We start from the raw sequence: 19,514 nt of genomic DNA on the forward strand, positions 1-19,514 counted from the left end.
CTTCACTGTTCTGCACGTGAAGAATAAATACTACCAGCCAAGCACTAGTCTCCCGTCTGCCTCACGGTTGCTCAACAGCAGCAGAAGCACAATCTGCACTATGACATGTTTCAATACTATCGTTCCTTGGTTTTATGGCTGTTGTTACAAAAACATACTTTGCTGCAGTCTTTGGTCCCACAGGGCCTAGGCTGTTTTCAATGGTTACAAGGTCAACACAAAGCTGATTCCAAAAGTCTCTTTCTTTGGGAATGGTTTGTGAAGGAAAGCAGTAAGGAGGAAAGGAAACTTGACCTTTGAGCAAGCTGTATGCAGCTATCAGTCATACAACATTCTAGGACTATTTAAGCTTTTGTGCTTAGTGTCATCTAATGAAAATGCATAAGAGCTGGTTACTGATACAAGAGAAAACTGCACATCATTACGCAACTTATTACAATTCAAATGAATTTCAGACTCAGCTTCAAGTCAACTGACAGTATACAATCCTTCAGGAAAGAAGGATCTTCCGAAAAGATCCTGAAGTTACAGCTGTAGAGCTTGGCACAGCCATAACGTGCACTTCATGAACCCCTTAAGACTTCTCAGAGTTACCATTGGTCCTTCTATTTTGCCAATATCTCAGAGATTGTTAGGCAAGGCACACACCACTGGAAAGCTTGATTGCTTTTACTAGAAGACACAGATGGGAAAATAAGATACAGTTTATGCGTTTGTAGCAGATTGACAACTGCTGAGGTCTGCTGCTGTCCTCCTCTATGGTGAGAGTTTGTAACACAGCTGTAGCTAGTGGAGATGGATGAATACTTCATCTAACAACTATTATCCACAATGGATCTTTCCAGTATGAAAAAAAGTTCTGTGTCTTTGTTGTTGGAAGTTGAGGTTTGCTACTTTTCCCTGGAACAGATTCATCCAAATAACTGGTTTTGCCTTGCTTTAAAACATCTTTTTCCTTGCTACCTTGGCCCCTAGAGGACATCCGGAAAAAGATTTTCGGCCTCAGATTTGCTGTCACATTGAAAGATGAAATGTAGGAGTAAAACCCCAATTATTTAGCTATTCCCCTGACAGACAAGCACATGCACACCTTTTCAGTCCACAGCTATCCTTGCACATCGAAACTTCATAGAAATCAGTGTTCCTGGCTCCATACATGGACACCTTCCCCTTTGTCGTACAAAGAGCCTGACCTATCTGGACACTCCTTGGAAACACTGTAGCAATATGTCTTAATATGTTTCAACTCCCAATTACTTTACAATAACCGGGAGGCATGACATAAAATTGCAGCCAGGAAACAGAAGATGCTTTTGCCCGGCCAGATTTATTACACACTTTGATTACTACGGACATCACCGTGCTCTTTGAGAACTAAGCATACAGACAAAAGCAGATATGTCCAAGATAGTACACTGTTACAAGAGTAAAAAAAAAATATCTAACCATCTTAATCAAGGAATATGCCTCAAACATTTTTTCTAAAGAAAAATAGTGTGGGGTGGTTTTTTTTTACATTCTAAAAGTAAAAAAAACTTAGCTTTTTTTTTTGTTTAAAATGCTGAATTTACATAAACAGAGAACTGATATCTAAGATAGTAAGGAACAGCTGATCCAGTTCATCTACAGATCTGTATCCTAGTAGTCAGAATAGGACTACAGATAGACAGGTACATGAAATATTTATTCTAAATTGTACTTGGAAGTATTGCATCAGAGTTTAAGACTTTTAGGAAAAAAGAAAAAAAAAAAAGCTTCTCTGTTGGACTGCTTGCATAGAGAGTTTCCCCACTGAAAAGCTGCCCTGTTTTCCATCATAGGGGATCTCCTATTCCATCCTGTAAGTCCTGGGCTACGTGTCTTCTATTTGAAATTGATTCATCTGAGTGAAAACATTCTTTTGATCTTTTTCCTCTCTCTCTCCCCCCCTTACTTTTTCTCTTTTTCTTTCTTTTCAAGTAAACACTACACAGTTTTCCCACAAAAGCCTTGTCTACCTCAAACCATGATAATCATCACTCTGTGTGTATCTTTTTATATTCTTGCTCTTCCACTATAGAGGCTCCCCCTCAAGATGCCTCTCATCTCTGCTAATGTTAATGAGTAACCAATAAATAAGCCATATTAAGAAACAAGAACAAAACAAATCATAACTTGATGTTTTCCAATATTAAATGATAAAAAGATAAAAAGCATACCAATGAATGTGGTCTAGTATACAGAAAAAAAAAAAAAACAACACTGTGCAGTGGCTGTATAAGCAAACATATGCATTTCCTCAGAATATTGATCATTAGTAGAAAAAATCTCAACAGTCGTGTTATACCTTGCATCCTATTCATCAGCACTGGCATTCTAAGAAGTCAGGCCTGATCAATATCTACCATTTGAGTTCATGGCCAGATTATTGAAAAATTGATTATGGGTAAAACTCAAGGCAATTGTTTTATGAAACACGTGTGGTTTCTGGTTTTTAAATGCTCTCACTATTAAGCCGCAGTTAAAGAGTATAAATGGTGAATAAACAAATCTCGCAATCATTGTGGTTACACTGGAGCAATGTTTTCCTGCCTCACTTTTGCCATTGCATGACAGATAGCATCGACCTATAATCTAACCTGTGATTTCATCTCTGAAACAATCTTTTCTGTGATGTGATCTAATATGATAAACTGAGATTTTTAACAGCATCAGTTTTAATGAATTCTGTCTTATTTCCATTTAGATTTCTAACTGTCGAATTAAAGGATTGTGAGATTATTAGAAACTGCAGTTTTAGTGTTGAAATTTAAAATAGCTTTTTAATGATTGTAGCCTAGTCAACCACAGTCAGAAGTTGCATTAAGGAAAAAAAAAAATTAATTCACGTCCATATAGTTAAATATTATTACACAATTTAATCCCCCAGAAGTTTGGGGTTAAAAATCAATATAGACTAACCAAAATAAAATTAACTTAAAATAGCAGCCATGATGGTCTTTAGAAATACCACGCTTCCTTCCCTAAAGACGGAGTTACAGAAACCTGTGTGCCCTACTTCTGATTCCAGGGTGAAAGACAGGATTGAGCCACTCAAAGGTACCACATAGGTACTAATGCTTAAATCAAAAACAAAACCATATTGAGAGGACACAATATAAGTTCACAGAGAAAATATGCATGTTTTCTTATAACACAGAATGAATAAACATTAAAACATATTATGGTAGTTAACCATGCAGGTATACATGCTCTTTTCCTCCAGCCAATACTCACAGATATGGATGTACGTGCATCAGGTAGTAGCCTATTTTAAGATTAAGCAAAGTAAACACATCCATCCACTGTTGCATTATCTAATCTTAAACATAGTTTAGATAATCTTATGGCATAGTTCTATATCATTATATATGGAAAAATGGAAAGCTTATTTGCATATTTAAATACAACTCTGACCTGGCTATATTGGATGAAGTGTTGGTGAGTCCTACAGTTCAGATATTACAGACCTCTTTGTGGAAACACACTCGCTTTCAATTGCTCAATGACAAAAACAACATGCCATATCAAAATCCAAGAGCATAACAAGGAAGCGGATTTACCAAGATTAAACAGTGCACAGGAGTATAGGACAACTGATCATCACTACCAAATCCTTAGAAAGATATTTGAAATATATTTAAAATTAAAAAAAAAAAAAACCACAACAACGACAAACAAGCTTATATAAGGAATCGATAAAACACAGAGAGAAATAAAATATCTAATAAGTCATATAGAAACATAGATACTTCTATCAATGCCACATTTGTCAGAAAGAGAAGATTATTAATATACTGAGAAGTACAATAACATTTCCACATGTTGTAGGATCATAAACACACACACCTTCTTAAATACACTCTGCAGCAACATTTAACTGATACTGGGTTTTTTTTTTCCATTCTGCGTTACCCTGGAAGAATATATTTCAAATTTCTGCACACATAAATCATTCGTATGTGTAACAACAGCTACACTGTGTGTAATATATAATTTAAACATGTGCTATACTGAAAATATTTTTCCCACATATACTTTCTCCCATGAATTTCTTACGATGTTTATGCTTTAAAACGTTGGGTATTCTTTGTCTGAATTCCCTGTACTTCCTGAACAATGCCTCATATTTCCTCACTTTGTCGGTAAATAGATTAATGCATATAATTGCTTTAGAATAGACTGTTTCACTTCAATATGTTGAGCTTACAGCACAGTTTACTGTGCCTTAAGCCTCCACTGTTACCAGTGAAGATATTTGAGATTAAAACGTTATGAAAGTATACATATCGATTACATACTTCATTTAAACATAACCAAACAAATTTAGACTCGGGATTTCTTCTAATCCATGAGTAACATTACTACTGAAAAACAATTACAACCCAACACATGCTTTATGACACTCAAATTTCTTTGGCACATAGGAGTTCCTTATCAAAGTTAAAACGTGAACCCATTGCCACAGCACCAGGGAGCTGGTTTTATGTCTGGTATAAAACAAAAAACATGTTATTTTCCCCTCAAGCATGCTAGAAAAAGCAGGGCTGTCTAAAACCTTCATGTCACACACAGTCACAGGGATGCAGCAATGCTAATGTGAAATACGTTACTGGAAGGATGACATACCGCTCAGCTATAATTGACTCAAAGTAAACATCAGGCATTTGAGGGGGAAAAAAAAAAAAACAAGAACCATAGCTGCCATAGATAATTGGAAAAGAAAGCCATAACAGCCTACCTGAGACAAGCGAGACTGTGTCTTTCTCCCATGAGACAACAGTGATGTATGCCTCCACAGAGGAGGGGATAATGCACTTGAACACTGCTACATTGCCTCTCATGGCTTTCTGGTCCTCCACACGGACTGTATAGGGTTCCCGTAAAACTGAAGACAGAAGAGGAGGTTTCGTTAAACAAGTTATAATCACACATCCCATCCACTTCCTTGGTTAACCTTGCAAAGTTCCCCCAAGAAGGTTACTCAGATTGCGAATTCTTTTGCCTCAGTAAATGATACAGTTTTGAAAGGCTGATTGCAAATTAATACAAAACCATTCACAGATCCTTTTGTTTCCTCAAAATCTGCATTTCGCCATATTTCTGTGTTCTTCCCCTACCTAATTCTGAGGGCAAAGAGAAAGACTTTTGTAAAAACCGCATAATATGCGTTTTTATATGCGTAAATGGTGTTATGTCTTCTGTTGCTCATCTAGTTTCCCATCAGAAATTGTTTTCCACTCTATCAAAGGGTACAAAGTACATGCAAGTACTGTGTGTGAATTAGACATCCAGAGGGTAGAAGAGAAGGTCAGTGTCATTCAGGATTTTGAAGAAGTGAGAACCGAAGGAGAAAATCAATGGAGGTGACAGCCAGAGAAAAAGCTCAGACACACAGAGGAATGATAGTAGGCAAGGTAAGAGCTACATTCGATTGACCAACACTGAAAGAAATAGGTTAATGGTAAGAAAACAGAAACTATGATTCAGAGTTGTACTAAAATCAGCATGAGGGGATCCAGGATATGATTTGTCTAGCATCTGGAAGAAGTGATTTAATGAACAAAGAGAAAAGAACAACTGGACATATCCTTCACACCAAACTAATATTGCTGAGATGAAGTTGCACTGGGTAGGAGAATGGAACAAAGGAAAATCCTGGCACTGAAACAGTTCAATGGGGAATGAGGGGTGAAAAATCCGGTGAGCACCAGTTAATGGAGAAGATGGTGAAGCAGAGAAGAAACAGATGTTGTCTACTACAAGAAGTAAACAGTAAGAAAGGAAGGACAAGCAGGAACATAGACTTTCCACAGGACCATAAGGTCAAGGTGCAAAAAAGGAAATCACCACAGCCAACTTAGTTACATATCTTGGGGCAGCAAAGCAAGTTATATATCTTGAAATGACAAAGAGTTTCAATGAAAATAAAGATGAACGTATTGGAAAATGACATCTGTGTCTGAGGCATGTATACGCCTGAGGGTAAGAACAACCCCGGTGCAGCAGCGTAACCAATTCAGCAATGCTGAACTGCAGCATTATAGTGACATTTCTTGCCTATATATCCTGCCCAGAAACATATACAAAGCTCTACCAATTACATTTAAGCATACTGATTCTAGATTTAAGAGTCAACAAATCCTTTGCAGAGTTTACAAAAGTATTTCTATACACCAAGAGCACTGGAATTTCTAAATGTCAGCCCCACTTATAGCGTATATCAAGGAAAAAAGGCAGAGTACTGAAACATAACTGTAGTTTTCACAAATGCAAAGAGCATCAATTTTCAGGTCCAGTGCTACCACTGCATAAAGGAAGACTGAAGTTCTCCATCCCAAACACGACTGTCGAAATACAACAGTTAAGAACTCTAACCAAAAGTACATAAATCTATAAAGTAAACAGCTTTTTAAAAATCAAAACAAATCCATCTTATAATAGAAGACAGACATGATTACTTCAAAAAAAATCAATAATTTATTTTTAAACAAAGGTTAAGTTTCTTAACCTTGTTATAAGTGCTGAACTGATATTATAAGCACCTTCAATGCAGTGACTTTACAACACTAGCTGCGCTTTGATGAAGCAGCCCCCTAATCTTGTTCTACACTGGAGGCAACGGCACATACATCATCTTAATGAGGCTGACTTTTGTCTAATGCTTGTGCACCAACCATCATTTACAGAAAAGGCTTAGCAGCAATATCTTAACGCACTGCTAAAGGTATTTGTATTTTTTCAGAACAGTTGGCCATTTTTAAAATCTATCCAGTTGATTATTTCAGTAAAAGCAAACACAGAAACCATATGTGAGGCACAAAAAAATGGAAAGAGGATTATTCATTTCCTTGCTTAAAAAGTTTATGTTATTCTGGTTTCAGAGGCCTCTCAGTTATTTCCAGATCATAGTTTTGCCAGTTCCATTGAATGACTTGCTGATTTACTTTTTTTTTTTTAAATCCCAAGTCCCCAAGTCATGAATTTATATGAGAATTTCAGACATTGCTAAAAAGATATATTCTTCTCTGCCATGATTACACAGGAAAGCCTACAGATGAAATAGAGATATGCACCTTTACTCCCACCATGTGGGACTGGCTTGGAAGAAGATTGAGTTTGGATGTCTGGGTGTGGGAGCTATGGTTTTGGGGGGGCTGGGGATGTGTGTTGCATTATATGCAAAATTACATGCAAAACCACAATTGTAATCATCTGTAAGCTGGAACCCTTATATCTGCTACCTATATTTCTGAGGAAGCAGGTAAACGAGCTTCAGACTTCTTCAAGCTGACTGTGAGAGTGGGCAGAGCTACATCAATCTTAATATGACTGTGCTATGATTACTTCTGTATTCCTATGAAACTCTATTGGTGTTGGAGGGCACTGGCAGAAGGAGGAGAAAAAAGAGATTAGAAAAGACCCCCCAAAAATTGTGCTAATTAGGGCCAATCTGAAAGTGTGTACAGATTTCACATGAACAGAAATGTAATTTTAAGTAATATACAAACAAATGAAGTTTATCGCTTCATATCTGAGCAACACAGGGTTTTTTATCTGAACATAAAATACACTTGCTGCCATGCACAGAAGACTCAAAATTGTATTTTCCTATGATTGGGAGATTACACAAGCCTTTGGAAAAGATACTCTCTAATAGCTATTGTCTGTCATAAAGCACAATGACAGCTCTGACACACGGTATCAGTTCATAGGAAGGAAGGGGACTTGTTTAACTTGTTTTCCAAACCTCAGATTAACTGAAAAATTGAATCATATTGAGAAATGAATGGATCCAAGATAAAAGGCTAAAATGAGAAGGAAAAGGGACATTTCTGACTTGGTCAAAAAGAGTTGTTAGCTTATGAGCAAAGCCTTTTTTTCAGATGCTTCTTTCATCTGCAAGGTTTATTTCTCAAACAGAAGAGAAAGACTTCTTTTGGGGTTTCATAGATAAATATAAAAATTATATTATGTTCTCTCTAAATATAATTCTACCAGACAACTTGTCCACAAACCTCTTAAAGTAAAACCAAAAGCACAAAAACCAGAACCAAGTTCCAAACATAAAGCTGGTTACTATGTATTTTTATGAATCTTTAGTTTTCAAACTTTTTTTGATCTGTGGACAGCTAAGTGTTTTCAGAAGAAGCATAGAACACTACAGAAACTCCACATGTACGTACGTAACAAGTGAACTTGCTTCTACTAGTCACTTCTTGTGCAAGAAATCCCACTTTTCTAGACTAAAATTTTAACAAGACACATGAATTTCATGGAAACTTGCTTTTTATTCTTGCCTTCTAATTGTCTACAAACTACAGATCTCTGTATGTTAATTTATCATTAAGAAGAGGAGAATACATTCGCTTATTTAAAGAAAGTCACAGACAAATCTATTTGCTAACCATCTAGAGTTTTCCCTACACAATTCCTGTGAAGGCATATCTCCAAAGGAAAGATACTTCTGAGAAGAGACTAGCATAGCTTCAACGACAACAAAGAAGTTATGAGGATTTGCAGTAGCCAAGGGTCGGCTCTCAGACTAGCTTTTGTTTGTTTGTTTGAATATTTTAATTAACTGAAGTGGGTAGACAAAACCTTCAAAAACTATGCAATCATGTGTTTATGTGTTGTAACAAAAGGCCTGATTTTGATCCCACTCTAATTCTCCTCTTGCTGACCCAGTCTGCAAACAGTCAGTATAGAAAACAGACGCAAAACTATTATGCTCATTTGCATCTTTTAGTTTAAAGAACTGCCTATGGACCAACATCGGTTGCTGAATCCTTACACAGGAAACAAGTTTCTCTCTCAAAACAAATCACAACTGAATACAAGCAAATGAGAAGAGATGCAATTAGGCAAGCATTTCTCTTTTCTTCCAGCCCCTACACAAAATCCAAAGACTGCATCTTTTTCTCTCACAGCTCTTTAATGAGTAAGCATGATCTGATTAATTATTTCATTATCAGTTCATTTTTCCTTATGCTTGTGCAGAAGCTTAACTGGTTATGATCTTCGGAAAACTAACTTTTCACCACCAGAATAAATCAAATCAAGGAGGAGAGGGAAGAAATCACTATTTTTCTTAATATTTTGAAGAGACCAGAGGTTACACTTCTGGTCGATCTCCTTTGACTCACAGCTGCTGCTACTCTTTGTCTGAAACGCCCGAGTTTCCTCCCTCCTCAAGCTCATTTGAACCCAACAAAAGATTGTACTTACCAGCCTTAATGTGAACATCCTGACTTCTGATTTTCCCTGAAGGATTTTCAGCTGTGCAATAGTAAGTGTTATCATGGATTAAGTTATTAAAGCTTGAAGGAGGGAAGGGGAAAATTTGGAGAGTGCCATTGGGGTGGACGTGGCGGATCCCTGGGACATCGTAGATCTCCTCGCCCGTTGCTAGATACCATCTGAGCGTCACAGGGGGAATCCCTGCTGCTGGACAGGGTACCAATGTCCCTGTGGTGCTAGCGAACACTACCTCTTGCAGAGATGCATTGACAAAATATAGACTGGCGTGTAGATCTTCACTGAAAACTACAAGACAAAAAAGAAAAAGAACAGACTGTAAAAACCTAAGAAATTTCAGCTACACACAAAACAATTTTGACTGTTACTTGCCACAAAATCAAACGCAACGCCTAGGGAAGGTAGTCAAAACATTTGGATCCTAATGCAAGCTCTGATAAAATATTTCTCATTTTAAAAGAAAATATCAGCAGATTAAACACAGTAAGTGGTTTACATCCGAAAGTAAAATGGGAAATCCCTTTCTTTGTAGTGTAAACTGAAACAGATCTGATCGCTTTTACGTTTTCTGATGCAATGTTCTTTGTAAGGCCAGTAAAAATCCAGCAGTAATCTATTTCCATGAAATTTCTAGCAACTAAATTTCTGCCTGGAACATAGGCAGTTTCTGTTAGCATTTATAAATTCATATTTATGGTCTTTCCATGGCAAAATGATTTATAAAGTAATAAAAAGAACTGAGCAAACAATGAAAAAAACCACCAGAATTCCTTAATAATAACACATACCTATACTTAATACAGATAGAACTTTGTGAATACATTATGTAAGTTGGTCAGGTCTTTCTAACAAAGACCTATAAACTCATGTACAAAGAACAATTATGGCAATCTCGATTCTGCCGTCCATGCGACTGTAGTCCCCCTCTCAACCTTAAACCACAGATTATCTAACACTGAAAAAAGTCAGTATTGGTCAAGCGCAAGATTAGCCCTCATTCTCCTGAATGTTTCTGCCATGGGCTATTCAGCTGTTATCTGAAGGCCTTGAAGGTTCCCCAACGTTTCACCCAATATGCCTTCCTAACCCTCTCTATCTGAGAGCATTTCAGCATAAAGCACGATTTTTGTTTTCCAAGAAATGGTAGGAGACATTACTAATATCACCACTCTGCTGTACATTTGCATATACTGTTCACTTGTAAAAAAAACTTGCCAGTTTCGCTTGACGTAGACACAGAAACTTGCATATTTCACTATATCTTGAATGCAGTAGACTCCACATGATTTTCTAAAGCAAGCCTGGTAAGGATTGGCTTTTGAAAAGGTGCCCATAGTGCATCAGGCCTACAAGAGCATTGATGAGACAGATTTCAAGGTTAGCCTTCATTTGTGCAAGATGGGTGCTACTGTCCTGCAGAAACAGCTTGCGATTCCAACGCTAAGTCATGAAGTGCCTTGTCTGCCTCTGCCAGAACCTTATGGTAGCTTGGAGCAGAAAATGGACTATTTTTTCCTTCTCTCTTTTGACATCTTGAGAAGATAGAAGAGAATTATCTTTCCACCTTCTAAATACCATATTGGTATTGACCATCAGGAGAGACCACCTCAGAAGAGAGTGGAACTGGCTCTGGGAATCCCTAGAAAGAAAAAAGTAAGAGAGACTCTCCCAAAGCAATGGGGAAAGACACCTGGCATGCAAGAGGCAGCCAAATAACGGGCATCGCAGAGCAGGATAAAAGGCACTTGGCGATTCAGAAAGAAGAAATTTCAAGCTCTGGAGCTGACAAGTCCCTGCATACAGATGAGACAGGTGCTAGTACAGAATAAAGTCCCTTGCAAGAAACAAATTCTTCCTAGTTGGCACAGCCCGAGTTGAAACCTGGGTATCTGGAAAGCAAAAATAGGCATAATAGGACTAAACATAGGAAGAAGCAGGGCTGAATAAGATGGTGCCACTTTTACATAATCACATTTCTAATTATAGTCGTACTTTGAAGCAGAGAATGGTATTGTCGCTAACATAATAGAGAACCAAAAAAAAGAAATTGGCATTGTTCATCTGCTGTACAAGCTATTCTCTACAAATACAAGTGAAACAATCAACAGGGCATTTTAATTTCCATTGGCCAACAAGACATTCACATAGAAGTAATAATACAGTTCGCATTTGCCAACTTTTATTATGCTATACTGCTTCTTAACAGACATTCACATAAAAATAGTAGATTTTCTGGCCAAGATTAAAGAGGTGAATAACAAATTGCAAATAACATAAAAATAGAGAATATCAGGAACTACGCTTGACATTTTCATAGAATCTAACTTTCTAATCAAAATGCAGCACAGCTGAACTAGAGACTCATACTAGCAGCACATAACAACAAATTTTTCCAGCTGCTTTGTATCCCCTGTAGAAACTTGCACTACTTTTGACAAACTTTCCATCCATCAGCCTGTACAATAGTGCTTTATTTTATTTTAAAACAGCATCTGGTACCCATTCATCTTAATGGCAGACACAAACACACTAAGATCCCTGGAAAATAATTGCAGTGCTGTAACACACACACACACAATGCTGACAATCCAGATGCGTTTTGTGGTGGAAAACAATGTGTAAGCTACTTAGATACATTCAACCACAGAAACGGAATTTCAGAATCTTTTATTATCTCTGCAACCTTCCATAGGAGGAAAACGATTAGCTGAACAACAGAACAAGTGATATATTAAAATCTAATGGAAACTGAGACAAGCCAAAGATGATATGTAAGTATACGTTACTTAATGGTAAAATAGTGATCCAACTAAATACTATCTTTTACAGTAAGCAGAAGCAAGCTCAGACTAAAAACTGCAAGGGAGAGCAGTAGGCAAAGTTGATGAAAGTTATAGATACAAAAGTGTGTAGAGAAATACTTGAAGAATTAAAATGAAAAAATAAAAAAATGTAAGAATAGAAGGGGGGGGGGAGGGAGGGGAAATCAGGTAGGTTCTACCAGCTGCCTAAATACTATTCAGAAAATAAGGCTTTTGGACTATTTTGTCATCAGAACAATGGCTAAAAATTGCAAGGCCTGCTCTACATGAATGGACCTCTACAACGCCTGTAAGCCAGAGCTGAAAGGGCTCACAGTTGAATCTGACTCCACTTGGCCTGGACAGAGAGAGAACACCAGCATTTTCAAAGAGATGACATCAGCTAGTAGTCCAAGGGAAAGAAAGTCAAAGATTCCTCCTGAATAAGGTTTATCACTGAAATCAATAATACCTGGGGGAAACAAGAGGAAGCCTGTGCCTCAGCAGCACTCAGTGGACACCCCAACTGAAAGGACAGGGTGACAGTCTGCACCTGCAAGCGCTTCAGGGCAAGGAGGCAAAGACCTGTGCCCTTACCTGTGTGGTTGAAGGAGCACATGAACAGTTTATCAGATCAAGACATAGGATGAGATACACTCCTTGAATTTCAGGTTAAATAGATACCATTATCTTACTCATACAAGAAGAATGAGAAGGAAGGATACATTTTTTGCAAGTTTAGTCAAAATTACTTAGACTCAAATACTTGAAGCGATAAGGAGAACTGACAAAGTACAATAGCCAAGGAAATTTCTCCTGCTTTTCAGGGCAGACAGCGCTGCCGCATTGTGCCTAGCAAAGTACTGAATATGTCAGCCAGATACAAAATTTCTTTTAGCACTTGAGAAATCTCCTGTCAAGTAAACTGGCTTATCTCACGACAAGCTGGTCGGTGGGGCTGCGAGTCGATCACACTCAGAAAGAGAAAGCGAGACTGAGCGCTGTATAACCAGTCTGAGTAGATATAACCAGACTGGATAGAGATGGCTAAAAAGATCTGGGCTTGGCTTTGCATATGCTATACCCATACCTATTGGCATAGCTAAGACTGGATTGGGTTTTTCAGTTTGTACAGAGGTGATTGTCAGTCTCTTCTGGCATGTCACTCCTTCCTCCAGGTCTCCAGAGTGCTGCAGCTCCTACATATGTACATGCTGTGCACTTGAAGGTCTTCTATAAGGGCCTAGCCAATAACTCTTCTGATATCTCTGCCTATCAGGATTGTGCTTCACAAGCCTTCTTTTCTTTTTAACAGGCAGAAGGAGGTGTCACTAAGACATACGTGAGAAGATGCCACATGTAAACTACCATACTGGATCAGGCTTGGGCTTGCTCTGTGTAGGATCTCATGTCCTGGAGGGATCAGCATCAGCTCTAACAAAGAGACGAAAGAAGGCATGCAACAGTAAACCGTGAAACTGCCTGTTCAAGGGAGATCCTCTTCTTCCCTTCCTCCACTGTTCTCTATGTCCCTCTTCAGACTGCTTCACCTCTAAGAACCTTTACCGTAATGATACCAAAAGTGAAAACTTTCACAGAGTTTGCATGTAACATAAGAAAAATTTACATCTGTTCAACTCGGTGCCAGAATACAATGCAGAGGCTTGGTGTAGTGCATCTCCTTCATCATGTTCTCTTTCTTGTTTTAGTAAGGTTAAATAACACATTTGTGATTTTTGAAGCTAGCTTTTTGTGCCTCACATTCTTCCAAAGCCCTCTTTCCATATTCTGCAATTGACCACTTAAAGCCCCAGTTTTCTCTTCTGTTCTAGAAAGAACTGAAATACCTTTGGGCAACAGACAACTGAACATATTCAAAAACATTAATAAAATGTCTCTGAACAATTAATTGATACTTATATTTAAATTACATTCTCTGTCCTTTTCAAAGGCTAATACTATGCCTATAATGCTTATGAGAGGGGAAAGTTTAGTCCTAAATGAATAACAATTTCAAAACAAAGGGGAAATTATTTCTCATCTCTTTGATTAATCAAATCCAGGATGAAATATTTATCTAGATAAAATAAAATATATGAATCAAAGGGAAAGTCTGGAGTAGAGACCACTGAGATTATTTAGACAAAATAAAAATCAGTAGAAAAGTAGAAAATATAAATTATGTAATTAAGCAGTTGACAGCTCCTGCTCTACAGCAGGCTTATAGCAACAGCCTTAACTGTCTTAGTGAAATGCCAGCTTTGCCACAGCCCTGAACACTAATATTTCCACTCCTTTTCTTCTCAGTGACGTTGCGATTGATGAACTGGGCAACAATCAAGTGTTTTCTTTAGATTTAATTAGTCATATAAGGTGTCACCTTAAAATTAAAGAATTTCTCACTGCTAAATATCAGCAACATAAACACCAGAAAACTAGAAGCAAACCCAAGGAGTATAATAAAACATAAAAATTAAAAAAAGGACAGTATAGAATGAAGTCTAAACTTTGCCTCTGACTGAAATCAGTGATCCAAGAACACCCCTTTTTAAGAAAGCTCCTTCCTGGTGTGGACTCTTGCAGTCTGTGTTTGGAATGGTAGACACCTGGGACCACTTTGTACCACGATGGGACAACACACTCCAGCAAAAGCTGACAGTTGGGAAAATCTGCTGCAGGCATCTTCTCAGCCATATAAAGCAGGTGCAAAGCAGGATGAGACACTCTCTTGAGCAGTTAAGTGACTAGGAACCCAAAGAGTCTCATCAATGCATCAAACTCCAATTGAATGTTAAGAAAACCAAAAAAATATCAACAGTCTGTGTGCCTTCCCAAGGATGCCTTTTCTTGAGAGACTCCAGGCATGGTGCAGCTTTTTTGAGCCTTCTGCACAGCTAATGCAGGATGACAAGCACAGCCTAAAGGCAGTTTAAACCCCACTTTGGTAGGGTAAATTACTCATTCCACTTGGTCCTTCATCTCCACCCATTAGAGAGAGATTAGGACAACTCTCCATGGTTCTTGAAGACCTCAGTTAATTGGAGAAGGCTAGCACAGCTGCCCAAATATTTTTAGCTTCTGGAATGATGTTTTTTTGTCTATAGTTACAGACCCTTCTACTAGAATTCCAGTCTGTCTGTCACATGCATTAGCCTAAAAGCATCATATCCTTTGCCAGTCCTCACACCAGCAATTCCACAATACATCTCCAGGTTTCAGAAGATTTTAATTAATTTATTTTTTTGTGGCTTTGTTTTCGTGGGGGAGGTGGCACGTGAAAAGGAATAGTAGAATCATAGTAAAAAAGGACAAAGATGTTCCCCTTCACCCCTAAGAGAGGGCAGTGAGGGAGGCAGGGGGGAGAGGAGGAAAGAAGCAGAAAAGGGAGATTATCTGCCAAAATGGAAGGAAAAGGAAAGAAAAAGCTAACAAGATTGGTGGAAGTCAGCAGGATGCTACCACTCAAGTAGGAATTTTTGAAGGAACTCCTCAGGATCCCGTATCTCATGAGATCTGGTATCAGCAAGACAACTCCTTCACTGGCCTGAAATCAGAGTAGGAAGCAGGCAAGAAAACATCATCTTGCTCACAACCCTTAAAAACATATAGCTATTAGTTTATCTTTCCTTTGAATGCCTTTGCATCTTGTTTTATCTAAAGTTAAGAAAAAAGTATACACATCTATAGGAGAATGTTCAACTTGGCATTACTAAAATATCCATTTGCTTTTTAGAGTTTGAACTTCTCTGTGAAATTATGAGACCCAAATATAACAAAAGAATGGAGAAATTTAAAGAACAGAATTTAAGCTCCATTTTCCATATGGTCAGTGAAAAATATTGAAATCCTCATTACCAGAGGAAAATAAAATATTGATTTTTCGCTGTAAGGTAAAAGTCAAATATTCTCTATGACAATGTAATAGAATTCATGTAAAAAGCAATCAAAAAAAGAAACAAAAACATTTGTAAGAAAACATCTGAAGACATCTAAACAATAAATTATGTTTAAGAAAACTGAATTAACAGAAACATACTGCAGGTTAATTACTCTGTCAACACCCAAACAATATAGCATGCTAGGATAATCTTTTTTGCATAAACACACACAGAGAACTGATAAATGAAACATTTCAGAGTGCATTGCTGTGCCTTTCAAACCAGTAGTAGAAGCATTACAAATGCAATCACAAATATGCAGATTACTCAATGCAGAACACAGTCAGAGATAGACAGTCTGGGTGGGTGGTAGGGTGAAATGCTAGCAAGCTGCATCACTATTTAGGATGAATTTTTTTTTTTTTCAAGATTCTATGATGTATCACCATGACTGGTATTTTTTTTTAATTTAAAAAAAGGCTAGATGGGCCTTTTCTCCTTTCCTTCAATACGTCTCCCCTTGCCAAATTAAAAAAAAAGCCCGTATTTTAAAAGATGAAAAAACTGATTAGACACCTACAAACAATAATGCGACTATCACTACCCAATTATCAAGTAACAGGCTATGCAAAGTGACCTAGAGAAATTACTTCAGCTATTGTGAAAAGATCAGAGTGATGAGGCATTACAATAATCCGTCTGTGATCATGTCTCCCTCTAGGGGTTTTATCTAATGACTAACATAAAATTTATAATGTTTATCAACCTCATATTAGAGTGAGGGTAGAATAAATGTCTTTTTACAATTTTGGCTTTGATCCTGACTCCAGACAGGAATTTCATATGCCCCTGTAAATCAATAAGGATTGAATATTCCTCACTATTTGAGGGGAGGGAGAGTAAAACACATCGCACACAACGAATAATTTTCAAATGAAGGTAAGACAGGCATCTTCAAGAAAACAGAACAGGAAAACAGCACTGGATGAAGATGCTCTGACCAGTCTCCAAAGTCAGTCTTATTAAAAGGCACTAAAAAAATGAAGACAAGAGAAAACAACACTAAAGAAAAATGATGAGAGAATGCTAAAATCAACACAAAATAGCTTTAATATGGAAAACGTAATGAAATCAATTGTACAAGCTGATTTGAGATTACAAATATAATTAACAGAGATGAGTACATTAAACTACTACACCAGTAAAAATAAATACAAAAGCACCAATTAAACACCACTACCCACAACAGTTTTAAGTCAAGTCAACAATGGAGTTGAGGGAAAAACATTTGTTTGCTATCAGCCAGTTTGATCTCCTTGATCAATTTTACTTTCTGGTAAACTGCTGAGAAAAGCGAAAAAGAAAAGCTCAATTTTTTGTCTGCAGTTGTCACCTCCTACAAAAAGGAAAATAACTCTGCACTGGTCAGATCACAGGTGTTCGTGCAAACAATGGACAGAAAAACCTTTTTTTTATTTCCCTTGGAAAAAAAAGATCTTCCAGTAGCAAATGCTGAAGCGTCCATTACTTTGACAAAACAAATTTTTCTGATGCTGCTTTCAGAGGCCTCTTAAACAGTGAACAAACAAAAGAGTGAAGAATCTTTTTCACCCATTGTTCAATTAGAAAACATTAACTTGTCCAAATGTGAGCTTCGCATGGGTGAGTTGCTAGTTGTCCTTGACAGGGGAAGGGCAGAGACCTCCTGCACCCGAGAGCAGTACTTTGGAACCCAAAATCTCTGAATTTGACCAAAACGCTCCTTGCTTTCTCTTTGTGCTGGCTATCAGAGACCCAGATGAAGCCAGATGACAGTGTGAATCCTGACTGCTCCCAGTCAGGCATTCCTCCCAGACTTGACATCCAGGTGTAGTGACAGAGCATGCCCCAGGAGAGAGGTGAAGGGGAAGATGGTGTCCAGCAATAAAGAAATGAGGGGCAGTTGCAGACAGAGGTCTTCCCTCTGCCCCTGGACCTCCTCCTCCTCCCACTTTCTCAGGGGAGAGCACGAGGGAACAAGAAAGGGTTGGCAACATGGATGGGATGGAGAGCCTAGAGAAAGCCTGGAACAGGCCTGTTATCAGTTACTTTTGTCTTCCTCGTGGGAAGAAAGGCTCTGAGGGAATCAAAAGACTTAATTTGCAGAATATAACATTCCAAATTTGTCCTGTACAAAGCAAATGAGTTATTCACTAACTTCACGCTAGTAGGTGCCAACTTTGAGTGGTCATCCAAGAGACTTGGCTTAACATGGTAAAAAAAACCTTTGAGGTAAAAAGCATTCATCGGATGTTTGACTTTTTGATGTCAAAGCAGTCTAGTAAATTGCTACTGCAGTACAAAGCAATGAGAAAAAAATCAAAAGAAGAATATAGTCTATGGCAAGTATGGATGAGCTGGTTAGTTTTTGCACTGTTTTAATGTATATGATTGTGTAATTGGTATCATTCAGAAAGCCAAAATTCTTTCCACAGTATTTAATCTCCCAATGCAGAAATGCTTCCCATGTAGGGTATTGGGTAATGGTAGCCAGTATTTTAGAGCTAAACAGTATAAAATTACAGTGTGCCCACCAAAAGGAACAACAACAACAAAAATTATGCTTTTTCAAATTGCTACTCTGATTCAATGTGCCAGTGCTCAACTTTTTATTCCAAAGGGATATTTATTTGAATCAGTTTCAAAATCAGAACCACTAATGAGGATAATTAAGTACGCAATTGTTTTTGCCTACAAAAAATGATCACTACATAAAAAACGCACGCAGTGTTACATTATCATTCTCACAGGACAGAAACTTCCATTAAATCAAAGCAGGCTTCTACAATTAAAAGAAAAGGTCCTTAGGTGAAACCATAAAAAGAAGCAGAACTCACAAACGAGTTGCATCTCTGGAAGGGGGAGAAGAGTGGGCTTTGGTGGAGTGCGCGGTAGAGACCTGAGTGCACAGTCAAATGCTGAGTAGCAAATGCAATAGATGCAAGTGATGGGAGCCTTTAATCAGCTAAAAAGGAATCATCCATTCGTGATTTAAATGCTCACTTTTAATTGTGTGTTCAATAATGGATTGAATGAAAGGGTAGATATTCCTGTGGGATAGGTGTTCCAGTTTGGGCTACAAACTGTCAGAGTAAGGTGTGTAGGTGAGGTTCTTTTCCCTTATTTAAGAGAACAAAGAGACTGAAAAACAAGACATAAACAATTGTCAACTTGGGGGCAAAAAAAATATGCATCTTTGCTTCTTTAAGCAAGAGCCGATGCATAACCTCAACTCCACTCATTCATATCATAAAGAATACATCATGAGAACACCAAAAGCAACCAGACAGAAATGAGATAAGAGCCTTGGATATATTTTTTCTCACAAAAAATATTTTATGAGCAAGAGAAATAATCAGCTGTGTCATAGAATTCTGAAAAATTAATCAATATTTGTATAATTTTGTAAATCGGTCAAAAGAAAAGTTATCACTTTTTCCATAAACAGAGTCATTACTTAGAAGGATTTATTGGCTAAGATCTAACAGCTTTCAGTCTGAGGCTTGTCTGCAAATGTTGC

At 37.7% G+C, this 19,514-nt stretch overlaps 1 protein-coding gene across 2 annotated transcripts in view; it reads right to left on the minus strand.

The window, feature by feature from the left end:
• The window catches only part of DSCAM (DS cell adhesion molecule), a 420,787-nt gene extending 407,284 nt beyond the window's left edge, over positions 1 to 13,503 (minus strand). The window contains exons 1-3 of one of the 2 annotated variants that reach the window (XM_086608220.1): positions 13,446 to 13,503; positions 9,247 to 9,564; positions 4,760 to 4,906 (exon numbers count right to left, since the gene is read on the minus strand). In XM_086608220.1, coding sequence (XP_086464346.1) covers positions 4,760 to 4,862 — 103 coding nt within the window. In that variant the 5' untranslated portion in view covers positions 4,863 to 4,906; positions 9,247 to 9,564; positions 13,446 to 13,503. Of the gene's footprint in view, positions 1 to 4,759; positions 4,907 to 9,246; positions 9,565 to 13,445 lie in introns of those variants that run through there. The other variant, XM_086608229.1, reaches the window with a different exon arrangement.
• Between the last annotated feature and the right edge of the window lie 6,011 nt (positions 13,504 to 19,514).

The sequence above is a fragment of the Tauraco erythrolophus genome, chromosome 1, assembly GCF_009769465.1.
Source record: "Tauraco erythrolophus isolate bTauEry1 chromosome 1, bTauEry1.pri, whole genome shotgun sequence".
Taxonomy (NCBI): Eukaryota; Metazoa; Chordata; class Aves; order Musophagiformes; family Musophagidae; genus Tauraco; species Tauraco erythrolophus.